The sequence below is a fragment of the Hyaena hyaena genome, unplaced genomic scaffold (genome assembly GCF_003009895.1).
Source record: "Hyaena hyaena isolate Hyena2069 unplaced genomic scaffold, ASM300989v1 scaffold_874, whole genome shotgun sequence".
NCBI lineage: Eukaryota > Metazoa > Chordata > Mammalia > Carnivora > Hyaenidae > Hyaena > Hyaena hyaena.
Genome location: NW_024081504.1, coordinates 597,295 through 612,891, shown reverse-complemented (window position 1 = coordinate 612,891; position 15,597 = coordinate 597,295). Strand labels below are relative to the sequence as shown.

At 56.8% G+C, this 15,597-nt stretch overlaps 1 protein-coding gene across 1 annotated transcript in view; it reads left to right on the top strand.

Annotated features, from left to right (window-relative positions):
- Window positions 1-10,260, top strand: part of HS1BP3 (HCLS1 binding protein 3) — a 32,382-nt gene extending 22,122 nt beyond the window's left edge. The window contains exons 5-7 of the mRNA XM_039220194.1: window positions 2,356-2,516; window positions 3,355-3,469; window positions 8,049-10,260. Of these exons, the coding sequence (XP_039076125.1) occupies window positions 2,356-2,516; window positions 3,355-3,469; window positions 8,049-8,319 (547 nt within the window). The 3' untranslated portion in view covers window positions 8,320-10,260. The remainder of the gene's footprint in view (window positions 1-2,355; window positions 2,517-3,354; window positions 3,470-8,048) is intronic.
- Window positions 10,261-15,597: the final 5,337 nt, after the last annotated feature.

Here is a 15,597-nt window from a genome sequence, read left to right as displayed (position 1 = left end):
AAAAGAGAGAGAGACATATTGGGGCACCTGGGTGGCTCAGTCAGTTGAGCGTCCAACTTCTGCTCAGGTCATGATCTCACAGTTCGTGGGTTCAAGCCCCGTGTCGGGCTCTGTGCTGACAGCTCAGAGCCTGAAGCTTGCTTCAGATTCTGTGTCTCCCTCTCTCTCTGACCCTCCCCTGCTCATACTCTCTCTCTCTCTCTCTCTCAGAAGTAAAAACACTTTTTTAAAAAGTTATTTAAAAGAGATATATTATCACTTGTGTGTCCATCAATCTATTCGTCTGTCCTTCTTTTTACCCCTCCTTTCCTCTTTCCTTCCTTCCTTCCATCCATCCATCCCTCCAGCCATCCACTCATCCTTCCATTCTTTCATCCAGTATATCCAGTATTTATTGAGCATCTGCTCTGGACCAGGCACACTGCTGGGTCCCAGAGACTAAAGTCTGGGGTCCAGCAAGGGACCGTGGGGCTTTCAGCTGTTTCCTGAAACTCCGTATTTCCTCCATATTTCCTCCTCGTTCATTGTCTCCCTTGGAGACGGTCGGGGAGAGTTGGGGAGACAGAGGATGGCCTGCATGGAATAATGGGGTAGAGTACAGATGGTGCCCAGCTGAACACCTCGATGCGCCATAGATTCAGTTTATTTCAGTTCAAGGCAATGAAGGATCAGAAATATCTTCAGGAAGAAAAAACAAGAACATTCATTCAATTTGAGAGGAAAACTGATGTAGCAAGGAAATCAGGCCAAATTTGTGCTCTCAGGACCAGAAGTAGGTGTAAGGAGGGAAATCATTGGAGTCTGCATGGCTTCTCCAAATGTAATCAGTCATGATCTCTCTCACTTCCATTGTTCTACAAGGTTCCCTTCTTTCCATGTTCCCTCTGGTTTCTGGTCCATGGGAAGCCTCTTTCCCCTGTGCTGCTGGGGAACTCTGTGCTGGAGGAGGATATGGGCTTGCTTTCCTAAGGAGCTGTTTCAGGGCCTGCTAGTGTCTGTGCAGGGCGGACCTGCGGGCAGTGCTGCAGACAGCAAGGCCTCAGCCCTGCCCTCCTTAGTCAGGTGCAGGGTGGAGCATGGGATCCAGGAGCAGGGCCAGCTCAGGGGTGGCTGGTGGGTGACTGAGGGAAGCATTAGGGTAGAGCCCACAGGCCCCAGGCTGGTCCGGTGACTCCAGACCTGACTGATCATGAGATTCCACGGAGATAGTCCAACACAGCTTCCTGGGCCGCCCCCGGCGCTCTGACTCAGCAGGTCTCAGCTCAAGCCGTCTCTGGCTGGCCTGCCTCGAGGGGCATGGCCTCTTTGGTGCCCACTTCCCAGGGGTCATTAAAGCTGAACTGGCCCTTCAAGGTGTGTGCCATGGCACACCTGAAGTTTCTGGAAAGCATTTCCTGTGAGGAGGGAGGAGGCCAGGCTCCTTTCACCTTGCCCAGCACCACAAGCAGAGCCTGGGGGTGGTGCCAGAGCAGAGGCGAGTCCCTGGTGGTCTGTGGCATGAGTCTGTCTGGATGTGCCCAGGATGGAGAGAGAGCAGGGACTGGGGCCCATGGGGCACACATGTCCTCGATGTGTGTCACTTTCTCCCAGAGAGCAGCAGGACCGAACCCATTATCCTCACCCCAGCCCAGGTCTCCCTCCTGATCCTGACACATCGAGGGGAAGAGAGCACAGGACTGTGAGCGGGGCTTCAGCGCTGAGTGCATACGTGTGCTCCGTGCTGGGCGTGGGGGCCTCCACCAGGTGCGTTTCCAGCTGTCATAGCTTCTCCCATCTCGGCTGGAGCCTGAGATTCCACCAGAAGTCCAAATCCAGAGCGTGTGGATGGTTGCCTCTGAGTGCCCTGCCCTCCAACACCCAGTGGTGTGTGTGTGTGTAGGGGCAGGGTGAGGGACAAGGAAGCATTTACCAAGGCTGCTTTCTGCTGCTCCCTGGGTCAAGGCACTGAGGTCTGTAACCAGCCCCCTTTCCAAGAGGCTGTGCAGTGACTGAGCCAGGCCCTTGGGAGCATTACAGGAAGTTGGACCCCACAGCTTTCGAAGGAGAACAGCCTCTCTGACCTGCGACCGTGCAGGCAGGCCTGAGTCCTGGGTGGCCCTTCAGGGCTGGGAGTTGTCTGGCAGTCTGCTGGCTCATTCAGACACTCACCTGCTCCTCCCACGCGTCCAGACGTCAGTGGTTCCTGGGGCACTGGGCTCGGCCGCTTCCAGTAGCAGGGCCTCATGGCTCCACTGTCAAGGCACTGGAAAGTTCCTTGACACCAGCTCCAGCTCGCCCAGCCTCTGACCAGGCCACCTGGTGACTGTGGGGGCTCTCATGAGAAGTCCTAACCTTGAGCTGTGTCTGATTCCCTAGCTCCAAGAAGCCTAAGAAACGCCCCGAAGTGGCCGTGAAGCCCAAACCCTCACCCCGACTCACCATCTTTGATGAGGAGGTGGACCCCGATGAGGGGCTCTTTGGCCCAGGCACAAAGATCTCCCCCAAGGGCCCCGCAGAGGACGTGCCCCTCAAGGACCGTAAGTAGAGCCTCCAGGTGTTGCCATTCCTCTTGGTGTCTGCCCAGCGACCCCCCCCCCCCCCCCCCGCCAGCCTCTGTCAGTGACTTTGGACCTGCCATACAAGAGCCTAGAAATCTCCCCCTTGTCCTGTTTCAACATGATACAGACTCAGCTTACGGAGATTTTGTGCTGCAGAAATCTAGTATTGCACTTTGTGTCCCCATAGCCTGGAACATCCCAGGGCTATATATTTATTCTGCTCATCCTGTGGAAGAGGAGGGTGGTCGTCTTGATCACTTGAGAAGTATGGGTTGTGATTGGTGCCAAAGCATCTTTGTCATTCCAGGACCGGGTGTGGCCACCGGCTGGAAAGTAGACTCCGGCACCCCGGCTGGCTATGCTGTACGATTTGGATTGTGATGAGAGATTTTGCGTTGCCTGCACAGACCCCACAGGAGGGTCCCGTGCAGAGCTGGAAAGGGGACTTCTGTATTTGTCCTCATCCCACCTGGCTCCTCATTCAGGGTGGAGAGTTGATGCAGCCAGCACTTGGTGACCACCCGCGGAGGGCCCGGCTCTGCTGAGCCTGAGAGCACATGATGAGAAAGGCACTGTCCTAGCCTCGGGGCTCCTCGGGAGACCAGACATCTGACAATTGCAGGGTAGCCTCTGAGGCCCTGTCCATTGCTTCTTTCCTGCCCCCACGTGGGCCCATTCCTCTGATTCTTCTGTGCTCTGTCTTGTCCCCGGCTCACTGTCTCCTGGCTGGACCAGGCCACCTCCACCCTGTCCCCCTCCGGCAGCTGAGGACGGGCCAGGACTTCCTCTGACCTCTCTGCTCCTGCCTTCCCCACAGCCCTGAAGTTGTTTGAAGATCCTGATCTCGGCGGTGCCGTCCCCCTGGGTGACCCCTTACTGCTGCCTGCCGCGCATGCGAGTGGAGGGCCCACGTCCCACTCGGAGCTGTTCAGGTACCACGTGCCCCCAGCGGTGTTCCCCCTGCCCTGAGAGTGCCCAGACAGAGCCAGGGCCCCGTCTCAGTGTGGGAGCATCTCACCAGCTTCAGCCTCCAGGGGCAGCAGTCTTGGCCCTTCAGAGGCAGGAGCCTGTGGGTGGGCGCTGGCCAGGGGGCGGTGCCAGGGACCGGGGTGGGGGGTGGGAGTGGGGGTGGTCAGCAGCCCGGGGCAGCTCAGCGAGTTCCAGAAAGGACTTCATGAATGCAAGTCTTTTTCTTTTCCTTTTCACACTCCTACTTTAAAAGTTGATGTGAGGAATAATCAAATTAGGGAATCGCAAGAGCAAGTGTAACTGGCCTGAACAGGTTTGGGAACAAATCAAATGGATTCTTGGTAGCTCGCAGCTCTCGCAGAGGGAGTGGAGCGCAGATATGTCGGACAGTGGCTGGGCCCGGCAGGCCTCAGAGGGGGCTCCTTCCAGAGTGCGTGCAGTGCCTCACTGTGCTGGACTCTGCACGCTGCCTCGTTCAGTCCTCCAGCCCCCCACGGAGGTGCTCTTATCTCTGTTTTAGACAATAGTGTGGGAAAGGTGACTGGCCCAAGGCCACAGCTCCCAAGGGACAGAGCCAGGATCGGAGTCCAGGGCACCGCCGCTGTCCTCTCCTCCCTGCTCCTTCCGAGGACTTAGAGCAGAGGCTGGGAGATCTGCCTCCCGCCCTCTGCCAGCAGCTTTCTCTGGGCTTCTGTGTGTGCCGCCTGCGTTCCCAGCATGCCTGGTATTGTGCGTCTCCGTGGCATCATCTGTGCCCCCCAGAACGCAGCTGTGCTCGGTGGTTTACAGGAAGCCGAGCCGTCTCCTTCCCAGAACGGTTACGTGGAGCCGGGGCATGTGGTCTGGGAGGCTGTCATCTGCACCCTCGTTAGCGGTCTCGGGCTATTAGCCCTGTAAATGCCCACCAAGCCTGAGTCATAGCAAAGGCTTCCTGTCTTTACATCTCCCCATGGCCCCTGGCATCTGTTCACTGTCATCCTGTGTCCTCACCCCTGACAGGCTGGGAGAAGCTGGGGTTGTTACAACTTTAGAGGAGAAACAGGCACAGGGAAACAGAGCACTAGAGTGAGCCCCAGGGAGGCTCTCCTGAGTGTGCCCTGCCCAGGGAGGCTCTCCTATCTCCAGGACGCCGCGTGTCCCAGGGAGGCCGTTCCAGGGCGACTTTCCTGGCACAGTTTATTGTAAATCCACAACACCAGCACTTCTGGACCCGTGTTCTTCAGAATGTCACGCTCCCTTCAAAGGGGCTCTGTGGCCAGACGGCTGGGGTGATACTGGTGTGAAGCAGGACTCTGTGGGCCTGAGTGGGAAACATCGTGTAGCATTTCACATTCTCACTGGTCCCTGCGACCTTTTCCTTTGTGACATCTCTTGGCGTCCCGCAGAGCACTCTGGGAGCCACTGCTTTAGAGAATGTGAGCCCTGCAGCCCCGCCTTCACTCTGCCAGACGTCTGGTGACAGAGAAGTCACTCCCTGAGAGCTGGAGCCATGTTTTCTTCTCCTTTGTGCTGCCTCTGTGACTATCCAGGCAGTGATCGGGGTTCCTTATAGCAAAAACCTTCTTAACCCTCATTCATTCACTGATGCCGTCACCCCTCCATTCATTCCATCACGGCCGTCAGCTAGCACGAAGTGGCACGGAGTGGCGTGCCCAGCAGGATGCAGATAAGCCTCAGTTCCCTCTTCCGGTGCAGCCACACCAGTGGAAGGCTTCCAGGTGTGGTCTTTAACCAAGGGACCTGGGGAGGAGGGGTGGCACTGGGGTCTTCAGAGCTCCCCACAGCCTCTCAAGGGTTGACCTTGTACTAGCAGAGCCTGGAGGAGAAGAAAGCTAACTGTGCCTTAGTGGGACCTATTCTAGCCATGACTCAGGGAGCCCACATGGAAAGGGGTGCCCTTGCAGCCACCTGTACCCCGACTGTGACTGCCTCACTTGCCACCTCAGAGCAGCTTCTGATTAGTTCCAAGGGTGTAGATGATTGAGTCCCTCTGAGCGTTTCCTGGGCCCCAGCCTCCTGTGGAAGATGCAGGAGGAGGAGCCAGCACCAGGAAGGTGCCGGTGCAGGGGGCCAGGGCACCTGTGAGCTACCCTGCGTTACACTCCTTGGCGTCGCCTCGAACCCAGAACGGCTGCCTCTGTTTGAAGGCCTGGCTCGGGGTCCCTCTGGGTCTAGACTGGAAGGACACCTTTTGCTCGGCCTGGCGCCATCCACAGAAGCTACAAGCTCCCCCTTTGTGGTCTGTTCCCACCACAGGAGGCTGGCCCGGGAAGCAGGCAGGGTGACCCAGGGCAACTTTGGCAGCTGGTACTTGGCGGGCAGCCCCTCCAGGGCATGGTTGTGCTGGGCGCCCCACGCTCAGGCCTCTTCCTGATCCTGCTGATGTCTGAGCTGGATCCCATTGACAGATGGGGAGACTGAGGACCTGGGAAGTGGAGGTGAGGAAGCCGACCGGAGGCCCCTGATGGAGGAATAGCGGGAGCGGAATGGAACTGTGCTTCTGGGCACGCGGTGGCTCTGCAGGCCTGCTGGGCGACGCTGCCGTCACCGTCCTACAGATGAGCACACCGAAGCTTGGAGAAGCCGAGGGGCCTGTACAAGCCCACCCCCCACTGGCCTTCTGCCTCCGGCACCCGTGCCCTCCCTCCCCGACCCCAGCCTGGCTGAATGAGGCCTGTTGAGATAGCCTGAGACACTTGGCCCGGGTGTGGGCAGCACCTGTCTGGATAGTTCTGCTGGTCACTGGTTGAGGAAGCACATAAAGGGCCAGGAACCCTCATTGAGGAATTCACACACTAGCCCTTGTATTTCCATGGGAATTTTCCATGTAACTTCATGAAAGCCCCCAGGATAGTGTTCCCAGACCCTTCCCGCCAGCCCTGGGTCTCCTGGCTCCAGACCAGACTGATCCGTGCACAGCTAACCCCCGAGAGCAGGCTAGAGGCTGCTGTGCTCCCTGGGACCAGGGGGAGAGCGTGCTGTCCACCCTCCACCCGGCCCAAAGAAGAGCATGAAAGCACCGGTCAGGCCATTCCTCCTTAGCATCCTGTGGAAGCGAGAGTACCCTCGAAATGACCTCATCCAGCCCCTCACCAGCAGGGAAACTGAGGCTCAGGGAGGGGAAGAGACCTGTCAGTCACTTATTTTGCAGTTCTTGCTTTGGGTCTTCTCTGAATCACTGCATCTCAGATGGGACTGTCATCTGTCAAGGGACAGGAGAGTGGACAGCAAGCGTCCTGGAGCCTCAGCCAGGGAGAATGCCCGGGGGACACAGGCGTGTGGAGGTTATCACAGAGTCCCAAGAGAAGGCAACAGGGCTCTGGGTCGGGTCCTTAGAGGCAACAGGTCCAGCAAGTGTCACCTGAAGGGCCTCGGGGGGCCTGTGGCTGCAGCATAAGGAGGGATCCTCCACCCAGGAGAAACCCTAACCTGCGAGGGCTTCATTGCATTGGTGCCCCAGGAAGACAGACACACCCAAGAGACCCAGCCACCCCCAGGCCAAGTCCTGTTCCTTCATGAGCTGGCCATGGGCCGCAAGCAAAGGCCTCTATCTCTTTGTACCTCAGCTTTCATATATGGAAAATGGGGCTAATATCTGCTACAGTGTCTTGTGATTATTCAGTGAGTTGATGAATGTGGAAATGCCTGGCCACAGTAGGTATTCAGCACGATGTCAATTGAATGCATGGGTGGGTGGTGGGAAGGATTGAATGGGTCTTTCGTTGTGCATCTGGTCTCCAGAAAATGAGTTCTGCAGGAGCTGGCAGCAGGAGCCCCCTCAGGCAAAGAGGACAGAACCAGGTTGTGGCGTGCTTTTCACGCCATCTGGTACCTGGGGCTGGTCCTGTGTGACTGTCACACTGCTCTGGGCTCTCGTCCCACCCAATGATGGCTGTCAGGTCCAGGGCCCTGGTGGCACCAGCCCTCGGCGGGCTCTGTCTGGCACCGGTGTGGCCCACAGTGGGCACCATAGATGGGCAGCCCCACCCCACAGTGCTCAGATCCCCTCATTTATTCTTTCCCTGGCTGAACTTGGCCTAGATGAGGGCTCAGCTTCTGAAGTCTGACACCCTGGTTCTGACTCAGGCACTGTCTCACGCTGTCATTGCAGGCGGGTAGGTTGGCCTCCTCGGGCCTGAGCATCCACATCTGCAGGGTAGAGATCAGCCGTACCCCCAAAGGGTTTGAGGATAACACAAGATGGCATGCCCGAGGTGCTTGGCACAGAGCAGCCGCTCTGTATTTGGCAGCTGTTGCTGTTACTTCTTGAGAGGTTGAAGGACAAATCAATCACCTATAGGGCCATCGTCTAGAGGGGGACCACCTGAAAAGGAGGCCTAGAGGCTGTAGACGGGCTGGCTCTGCTCCCACTGTGCTGGGCAGGAGCAGGGAATGAGAAGCCTCCCCTCACATCCTCCCCCAGGGGCAGGATGGGGGAAGGCCAGGTTGGGGCGGGGCCTGGTCACAGTCCCCAGGGGTGCCTTGGGACCTTGCTCTCTTTGCAGGAGATTATATTCAGGGCTTCCGCCTCTGTTGCCCTAGAGTTGAAGAAGACTTGGACCAGATTCTGAACCTGGGAGCCGAGCCCAAGCCCCAGCCACCACCCAAGCCCCAGCCTAAGCCCAAACCACCATTGGCAGCTAAGCCAGCGCTACCCAGAAAGCCAGCCGTCCCCCCTAAAGCGGGCCTGCCTGAGGTTGCGGTGGAGCAGCGGAAGCAGCAGCAGCAGATTCAAGCCATGGACGAGATGGACATCTTGCAGTATATCCAGGACCATGATGCGCCTGGCCAGACCGCCCCCAGCCTCTTCTGACACCCCCACCCCTGTGCTGGCTCTAGATTGGGAGAGCCTCTCCCCCAGAGGGATGCATGGTGAGGTGGGCATGTGCCCTGCTGGGCCAGGACCTCTGTCCCCAAGGGAAGGGGTGGACGCCCGAGTCACAGGGTCCCTGTAGTACTACCTTGTTCCTTTCTTTTTTTGTTTTGTCTGGGGGGGTGGGGTGTCAGAGAACCCTGCAGGGCACAGAGAGAGAGGTCACCATAGGAATTGGAGCCCAAATTGTCTCAGCCCTGTGGCTGTGGAGGGGAGAGCGTGGCGGGGCAGGGGGGCGGGTTGCCTTGCTAACCAGCTCGGCCCCCAGGATGAAGGGAGACCGGAGGGGCTCTAGGAGGCCATCCTGGCAGGGAAACTGAGTCCACTTACACCAACTCTACAGTAGGGGGGGTCTGCCCGGCCTGGGGGGAAGCGGTGGGTCACTGGGCGAGATGGATCCCTGGGCAGTATGGCTCCGGGGACCTGCTCTGAGAAGGTCTCCAGGAGATGGGTGCTGAGTGGGTGCCTGGGAGGGTTCTTGGTCGGGCAGGTGTCCCTGGCTCTGGTCACCAGGTGCTAATAAGCAGGGTGCTTTCCCATGTGTCCAACTGAGGGAGACCTGAGGCCTAGCCCTGCCTCTCAAGCCCTGACAAGCCCCTGGTCTTCCCCCTCCTCCTTTCCCAGGGGAGGCCTGGCCACACGTTGGCCTTTTGGGGCCTCTGCCCCCATGGTCAGCGCCCACCTTTGCAGCTTTGAGCAGAATGATCATAGCATCCTCTAGCGCTCTGCCTGTGCCTGCAGCTGGGGTGGCCCCCCGAGCCCCAGAGGGCCTCGGCAGGACGCCCTTGGCTGCGACTTCGAGCACTCTGTCCAGTGGTGGATGCAGCCAGGCCTCCCTTGTCCCCCAGATCTGGACATGCTCACCAGCCTTGCGGCATTCGGGGCCACCTCTGCAGGGGGAAGCAGCCCTGTGCAGGATCAGGGCCAGTGCCTTAGACTTCTCCTGGACCCCCCACGCCCCGGCACGCGGGTCTGCGCACGGCACAGCGCTCAGGAAATTCTCCGCGAATGACGTTTAATAGAGCAACGAATCTCTTTTTTGATATATTCTTCGTCTTCAAAACCAGTTTTTAATGAGACACGGTTTTTAATGAAACACAACCACCATTGTCCCTTGCCTTCTCCTGCTTGACAGAGACTTTGGAAGGGGGTTTGGGGGTAGGCCCCCAGACGCTTTCCCGATCGGGGCCAACAGCCAGCTCTGAGGGAGGCCCCCCGACCAAGTTGGTTGCTTGCTGCCTTCAGTTTCTAGAACCCTGCTCCTGCGCTGGTCCTGCGGGGGGTGGGGGGCGGGGAATGCCCCCTCTGTGCTTTTGTCTATCTCATGCACCCTGGCACCCTCATCAGCTGTCCAGTCTGAGAAGACTGCCCTCCCCCACCCGGGACCAAAGCAATAGGATATCGGCAGTTGTGAGGTCTTAGAGCTGAATGCCTTCTTCTCTGCCTTACCCGGCCTCCAGCTCCAAGGCCGCTCTCCCCAGAGCTCCACTGCCAGACCTCCACTTCCCCACCCCGGAAGGCCTTGGGAGGGGCGCGTGCCCACCTGAGGGCTGCCTCTCTGTTCCCTCTCCTGGGCCTGCTCCCCAGCGGCCACCTACCACCTGCCGTGGCGCAGGTGCAGAGGGCTCAGCAGACAGGTGCCTGGCGCCCTTGGGGACTGGCCCACTGGAAGAGGTCGTAGACGGAGGCTGCCATGGGGGCGTGGGTAGTGTGGGTTCATCCACTGTGTCTGGCGCTGCCTAGATACCTCATGAAGATGTGCACATCCCCAAATAATCATCCTCAGACTGCGGCTGATTCTCCACCACGGGTCTGTACCTACTGGTGAATTGATGACACCCAGTGATCCAATAAAGTACATGTCAGTGATTCATTCCAACATCTGTTAGTGGTGTTTTTTTCTGTGCCTGGGCTGATGGGGAAAAGTGTGGGGGAGGGTATCTTGTTAACAGTGAGGTCAAGGGAAGCTGCCCTTGACGGACCCTGGGGTCTGCCACAGCTCCACCTAGCCTTCCAGGCTACTGCTTGGTAGGGTGAGTTGAGGCCAGAGGGAAGATTCCACTGTGTAGATTGAGGCAGAGGGACTAGAGGACCAGCCCAGCAGGGGTCATTGGGTCAGTAACTGGCCAGCCAGGACCCTTGGAAACAGTTTGGAAAGAAGACCCTTCCCTTCTCCAGGCTCACCGTCTCCTTAGAGTGGGGACTGGCCTAGGCTTGTACTGGTCTTTAGGCCCTTTACACTCTGACATTACAAACCTATCCATCTATACACAAACACATCCTGGCCCCTACACTCCTGTCTGAGCTCAGATTCTGAGATACTGCTTTGTGCCTGGGCCCCAGAGGTCCTGGGCAGCTGGCCCCGTGACACTGACAGCTGCTGGAGAACAAGAAACGGGTCCCCAGGAGCCAGGAAGGCCCCGAGCGGGGACATGCTATGGGCCGACACTGGCCTCCACCCACCACTTGGTTTTGGATCTCATAGCTAAGCTTAAATTGGGGTCTTGGCTCCCAGGGACAAACAGTTGGGGTCTTCTGAGAAGGAGCCCACAGCCAAGAGCCTGCAGCCGAGAGCTCACCATACAGAGAAAACAGAGAGGTTGAATTTGGGGCAACAGCCTTTGTTAGGAAGCCCCTGTGAGCCCCGTGGACAGGATGCGCCGTCTATGGCAGGGGCCCCACTCCCTTCCAGCATTGCTCCTGAAGAACCCCATTCTTCTGGAAAGTCCCAGTTCTAGCTCCTTCCCTGACCAGGGCGTGCGGTGAGGCTCGCTGGAAAGTGCCCACCTTCTGGGCTCTGGTATCCCATGATCATGTCCCTGCAACTGTCTGCAACTCACCTGGCCTCCTGTGCACCAGGGGCTGCCCCAAGCTCAAGTCCTCACACTGGATGCATCAAGACAGCATAAGTCCAGCCTCCCTTCAGGGCCCTCAGGCTTAATGCCCAGCTGCCACCTAATGACACCTGATTAACTCTGTGTGGTGCTCAAACACCCAGCATTAGGCTTTGGTTAGTCTCCACCCCTGGAATTTGCAGGGAGGCCTGGTGAGGAAAAGCATGCGCAGTTCTCCGGCTCCCCGAGTGTCCAGCTGAGCAAATCCTGGGGAAGAGAGAAGGGCAGTGGTGTTCTCATCCCCAGCAAGATGGCCCCCACCAGGCAGCAGGCACGTCCCAGTGCTGCTGGGTCCTTGCATAGGTGGATGGCTGCCCAGAGCGGGCATAGTCAACACTCAGAGGCTTTTTGAGGGGCTGACATTTCAGTGGCCAGTTTTGGATGCAAACTCTGACCACTCCAAACCATTCCCTGTCAGTGTCCTGAGGCCTCGCGGTGGGGATAATTGACTGAAGAACCCTTAGGGGAATCAGCTATCTGGCTCTGGGCATGGAAGGATCTAGGTTTCAGTCTAGCTCAGCGTGTGATGCTCTCTTACCCCACAGCCCACAGTGCCGAGTGAAGAGACCAGGTAGACTGACTTCTTCGTGCTGCAGGAGATTCCATAGGCCGGTCACTCCAGCTCATCGCGGCGGGACCTCTGCCCAGGACAAGCTGGATGCTAATAGGAAGGGGCAGGCTGTTGGATGGGTGGTCAGAAGGCCTCGGCAACCTCAGCTCAGCCCAGCGCCCAGCCCGGCACTGATGTCCAGCTGCTGCGCTACAGACAACATGGTGAATGGAACAACGTGGTGAGGGTAGCCTGGAGTCCTAGTGTTCATCCATCTCGTGGCTGACCTCGGGCTCTTGGTTTCCAGGGCTCCGCCACCGGAGAGAGCTGAGGGATTCCAGTTCTCAGGTGGCATTCAGCGTAAAACCACGGCTTCTGGGGTGGGGCTTATGGGCTGAGCGCCTGGCCTCAGTAAGCGGGAATCCCGACTGACAACCTTCAGAGGCGCTGACGCCTCTCTGCCAACTCAGCAAATAGCTGCAGCCTCTAAATTGGTTTTGTAGTAAAGCTGAGCTAGCTCGCTACAGCCCACCTGGCCAGTCACGCCATCAATCAGTGCGAACGAGAGGGCGGCCGGGGCTAAGCAGGAGGCACAGCCCGGTGCTCAGGGGACACAGGGAGTGAAAGACCCCACCAACTTCTTCTCCTGAGCACCTCCAGGGGGCAGTAGCCTTCCCAGGCACAATGAAGGTCGTGAAGGCGGAAAATCATGAGTTGGTAAAGGTGGATCTGCCATGAGCCATGCTGAGCGCCTGCTATGGGTTCTGCTCCTCCCTCTCTTCTCTCCCCTCTGACAGCGCCCCCCCCCAACTCCCCCCCCCCGCCAGCAGTGCCAGCAGTGGTGTAACCTGAGCCCGGCTCCGAACCTGAGCCCAGCTCTCCCTGCTACTGCTACTGTAACAAAGTATCACAAATCCAGTGGCTCTAAACAAGAACTTACTCTTTCCCAGTTCTGGAGGCCAGAAATCCGAAATCAAGGTGTCGACAGGGCCGCACTCTCCGAAGGCTCTAGGGAGAATCCTTCCCCGCTTCTTCCAGATTCTGGGGGTTGCTGGCACTCCTTGGAGTTCTTGGCTTGTCACTGCATCCCTCCCATCTCTGTCTTCACGTGGCCATCTCTTCTGTGTCTTCTCTGTGTCTTGTAAGGACCAGTCACTGGATTAGGACCCAGTATGGGATGGAAAACCCAGTAAGATCTCATGTTACCTTAATCACATCCGCAAAGACCTGATTTCCAAATAAGGTCCCATTCACGGGTTCCAGGTGGATGTGAATTTGGGGAGGATGCTGTTCCACCCAGTACGGTCACTAAGGGCCTGGGACCTTCAAAGCAGGCTGACTTACTTAATAGCAGAAGCGATGATTTCTGCATCATTGGGGCCTGACAGAGACCTTCTCTGAAGGCCTGTTGGGGGCTACTTGGTACTTATCATAGAAGGTTTGGGAGACACTGGAATCCACCAGCCTGATAGGAGTCCCAGCCTTTGTACATCGCTCGTGACCAGAGGTGGGAGCAGGACACACCAGGCGTGTGACATGTGTAGCTCTAGGTCCTTCCCCACGTGGCCAAGGTGTGGCCTGGCCCTGCCCCACCCCCACCCCAGGGGCCATCGTGCCTCCTCCTCCTCCCCGGGGCAGTGACAGCCCCAGAAGAGTCTAAATTACTTCCCGTTCTAAGCTGTTGGGTGTTAGGGGTAAGGTGAGGCAGGCGGCGTCCCATCCTGTCCTGGCCAAGCCATGGCCTCTGTATTTCAGCAGTACCCTATCATCTCCTTCCTGTCTGTGTCGGGGAGGGAGCAGGGAGGGAAGGGTCTTTCTTGGACACTCACCACGCGCCAGGGGCGGGGCACTCTCATTCACAGCTGCCACCAGAAATGCCCAAACTTCCTGATCAAAAGTTGCATCTCTTTATTAAATAGGGAAACGTCAGCACCTACTAAACAATGACTCTCTGGAGCAACCTGTGGCACAAAATGAAGAGTCAGCAGTGCTCAGAGCAGTCCTGGTGAACAGGGGGCTGTGTCTACCTTCCTAGAGGGTCGCTTGGAGGGTCCAGAGCCCTTCCCGCTCAGCGCCCTGGCTCTGGATGGCCTGCTGGCTCTCCCAGCTGGCTGCCAGGGCTGCCCTCCTGCGGTCACCCCATCTATCATCTTCTCACTGGGCCTCTGAGGAAGCTGGAAAAGGCTCTGACAAAGCTGGGGGCGGGGAGACAGGCCTCCAGAGGGTGAGAGCTGCAGGCCGGCTCCCTGGGCGCCCAGGGGGCTTTCTTCAGTTGGTTTTCTTCCTTTGCGAGATCTCTCTCGACTTCTCCACATGTGTGTTTCTGCTTTTCCTTTTGGCTTAACAGCCACTTTGCTGATTTCCCCCCAGCAAGTGCTGTGGGTCCGGGAAGGTGATTCTTTCAGATTAGACAGCAGAACGGCTGACTTCTTTTCCCCCGATGATCCCCCTTTCCCCCATGGTTTCTCTGACCATCAGGAGCAGCAGAAAGGCTCTGCATGACCCACTGGTGGCCCAAGGGCCTCGTTTTATTGCCAGATGGTCTGGGATTCTCATCAGGCTCGTCTGGTTTTATAAGCGGCCCTGGGATTGGAACCCCAGCCTCGCAGACTATAAAATCCACCAGCACGAGAATGGAAAATTCTGCAGCACCTTGGTGAAAGCTTGGCAGGTTTTTCAAACTTGACTATGAATTTACGACAATGACCCAGCAATTCTGCTTCTATGAATATACGCAAAGAGAAAGGGAACTATATGGCCCCACAAAGACTTGTAAACAACAGCAGCTTGATTCATCGCAGCCAAACTGTGGAAACAACCGACAAGCCCATGAGCTGGTGAAGGGATAAGAAAAACGTGCGTCTGGGTGGGGCAGACACACAATGGAATATCACCCAGTGGTAAGTAACAAAGTACTGCAACCTGCTACAGTGTGACTCAGTCTCAAACACATGCTGAGTGAAAGGTGTCAGAGATCCCAGGGTGGAGGCGCCTGGGCGGCTCAGTCTACTAAGCGTCCAACTTCAGCTCAGGTCATGATAACGCGGTTCATGGGTTCAAACCCCACACGAGGCTCTGTGCTGACAGCTCAGAGCCTGGAGCCTGCTTTGGATTCTGTGTCTCCCTCTCTCTCTGCCCCTCCCCTGATTGCACTCTCTCAAAAATAAATAAACATTTTTTTTAAATTAAAAAAAAATCACAAAGTGTATGATTCTATCTCTAAGAAATTTCCAGAAGAAGCAAATCAACCCCCAGAAACAGAAAGTAGATTAGTATTTGCCTCAGGCTGGAGGTCAAAACAAATACAGACTGCAAACAGACACAAAGGATCTTTCTGGGGGGTGATGGAAATGTTCTAAAATTGGTTTGTTGTAATGAGTGCACTGGTCTATAAATCCACTGAAATTATTTTATGGCACACATAAAAAGGATGAATTTATATTAAATTATACCTCAATAAAACGGTTTTAGAAATTTATGACTGGCACATGAAACAAGCAAACCACCCTACGGGCAGCAGAGTGCAGTGGCTGAAAGTGTGGGTCAACTCTTTGCTCTCCGGCCTACTGGCTGTGTGGCCCTGGGCCAATTACCTACTCCCTCTGGGCCTCAGTTTCCTCACCTGTAAAATGGGGATAATAATCACACCTGCTTCCTTAGGGTAGTTATAAGAAGATGAGTTACTATTTGTGAAGTTCTTTGATCAGTGTCTGATGCACATTCTATGTGAATAATTAAAATTCCATTGCACTGTCACTCAGTTTTTATTGCACT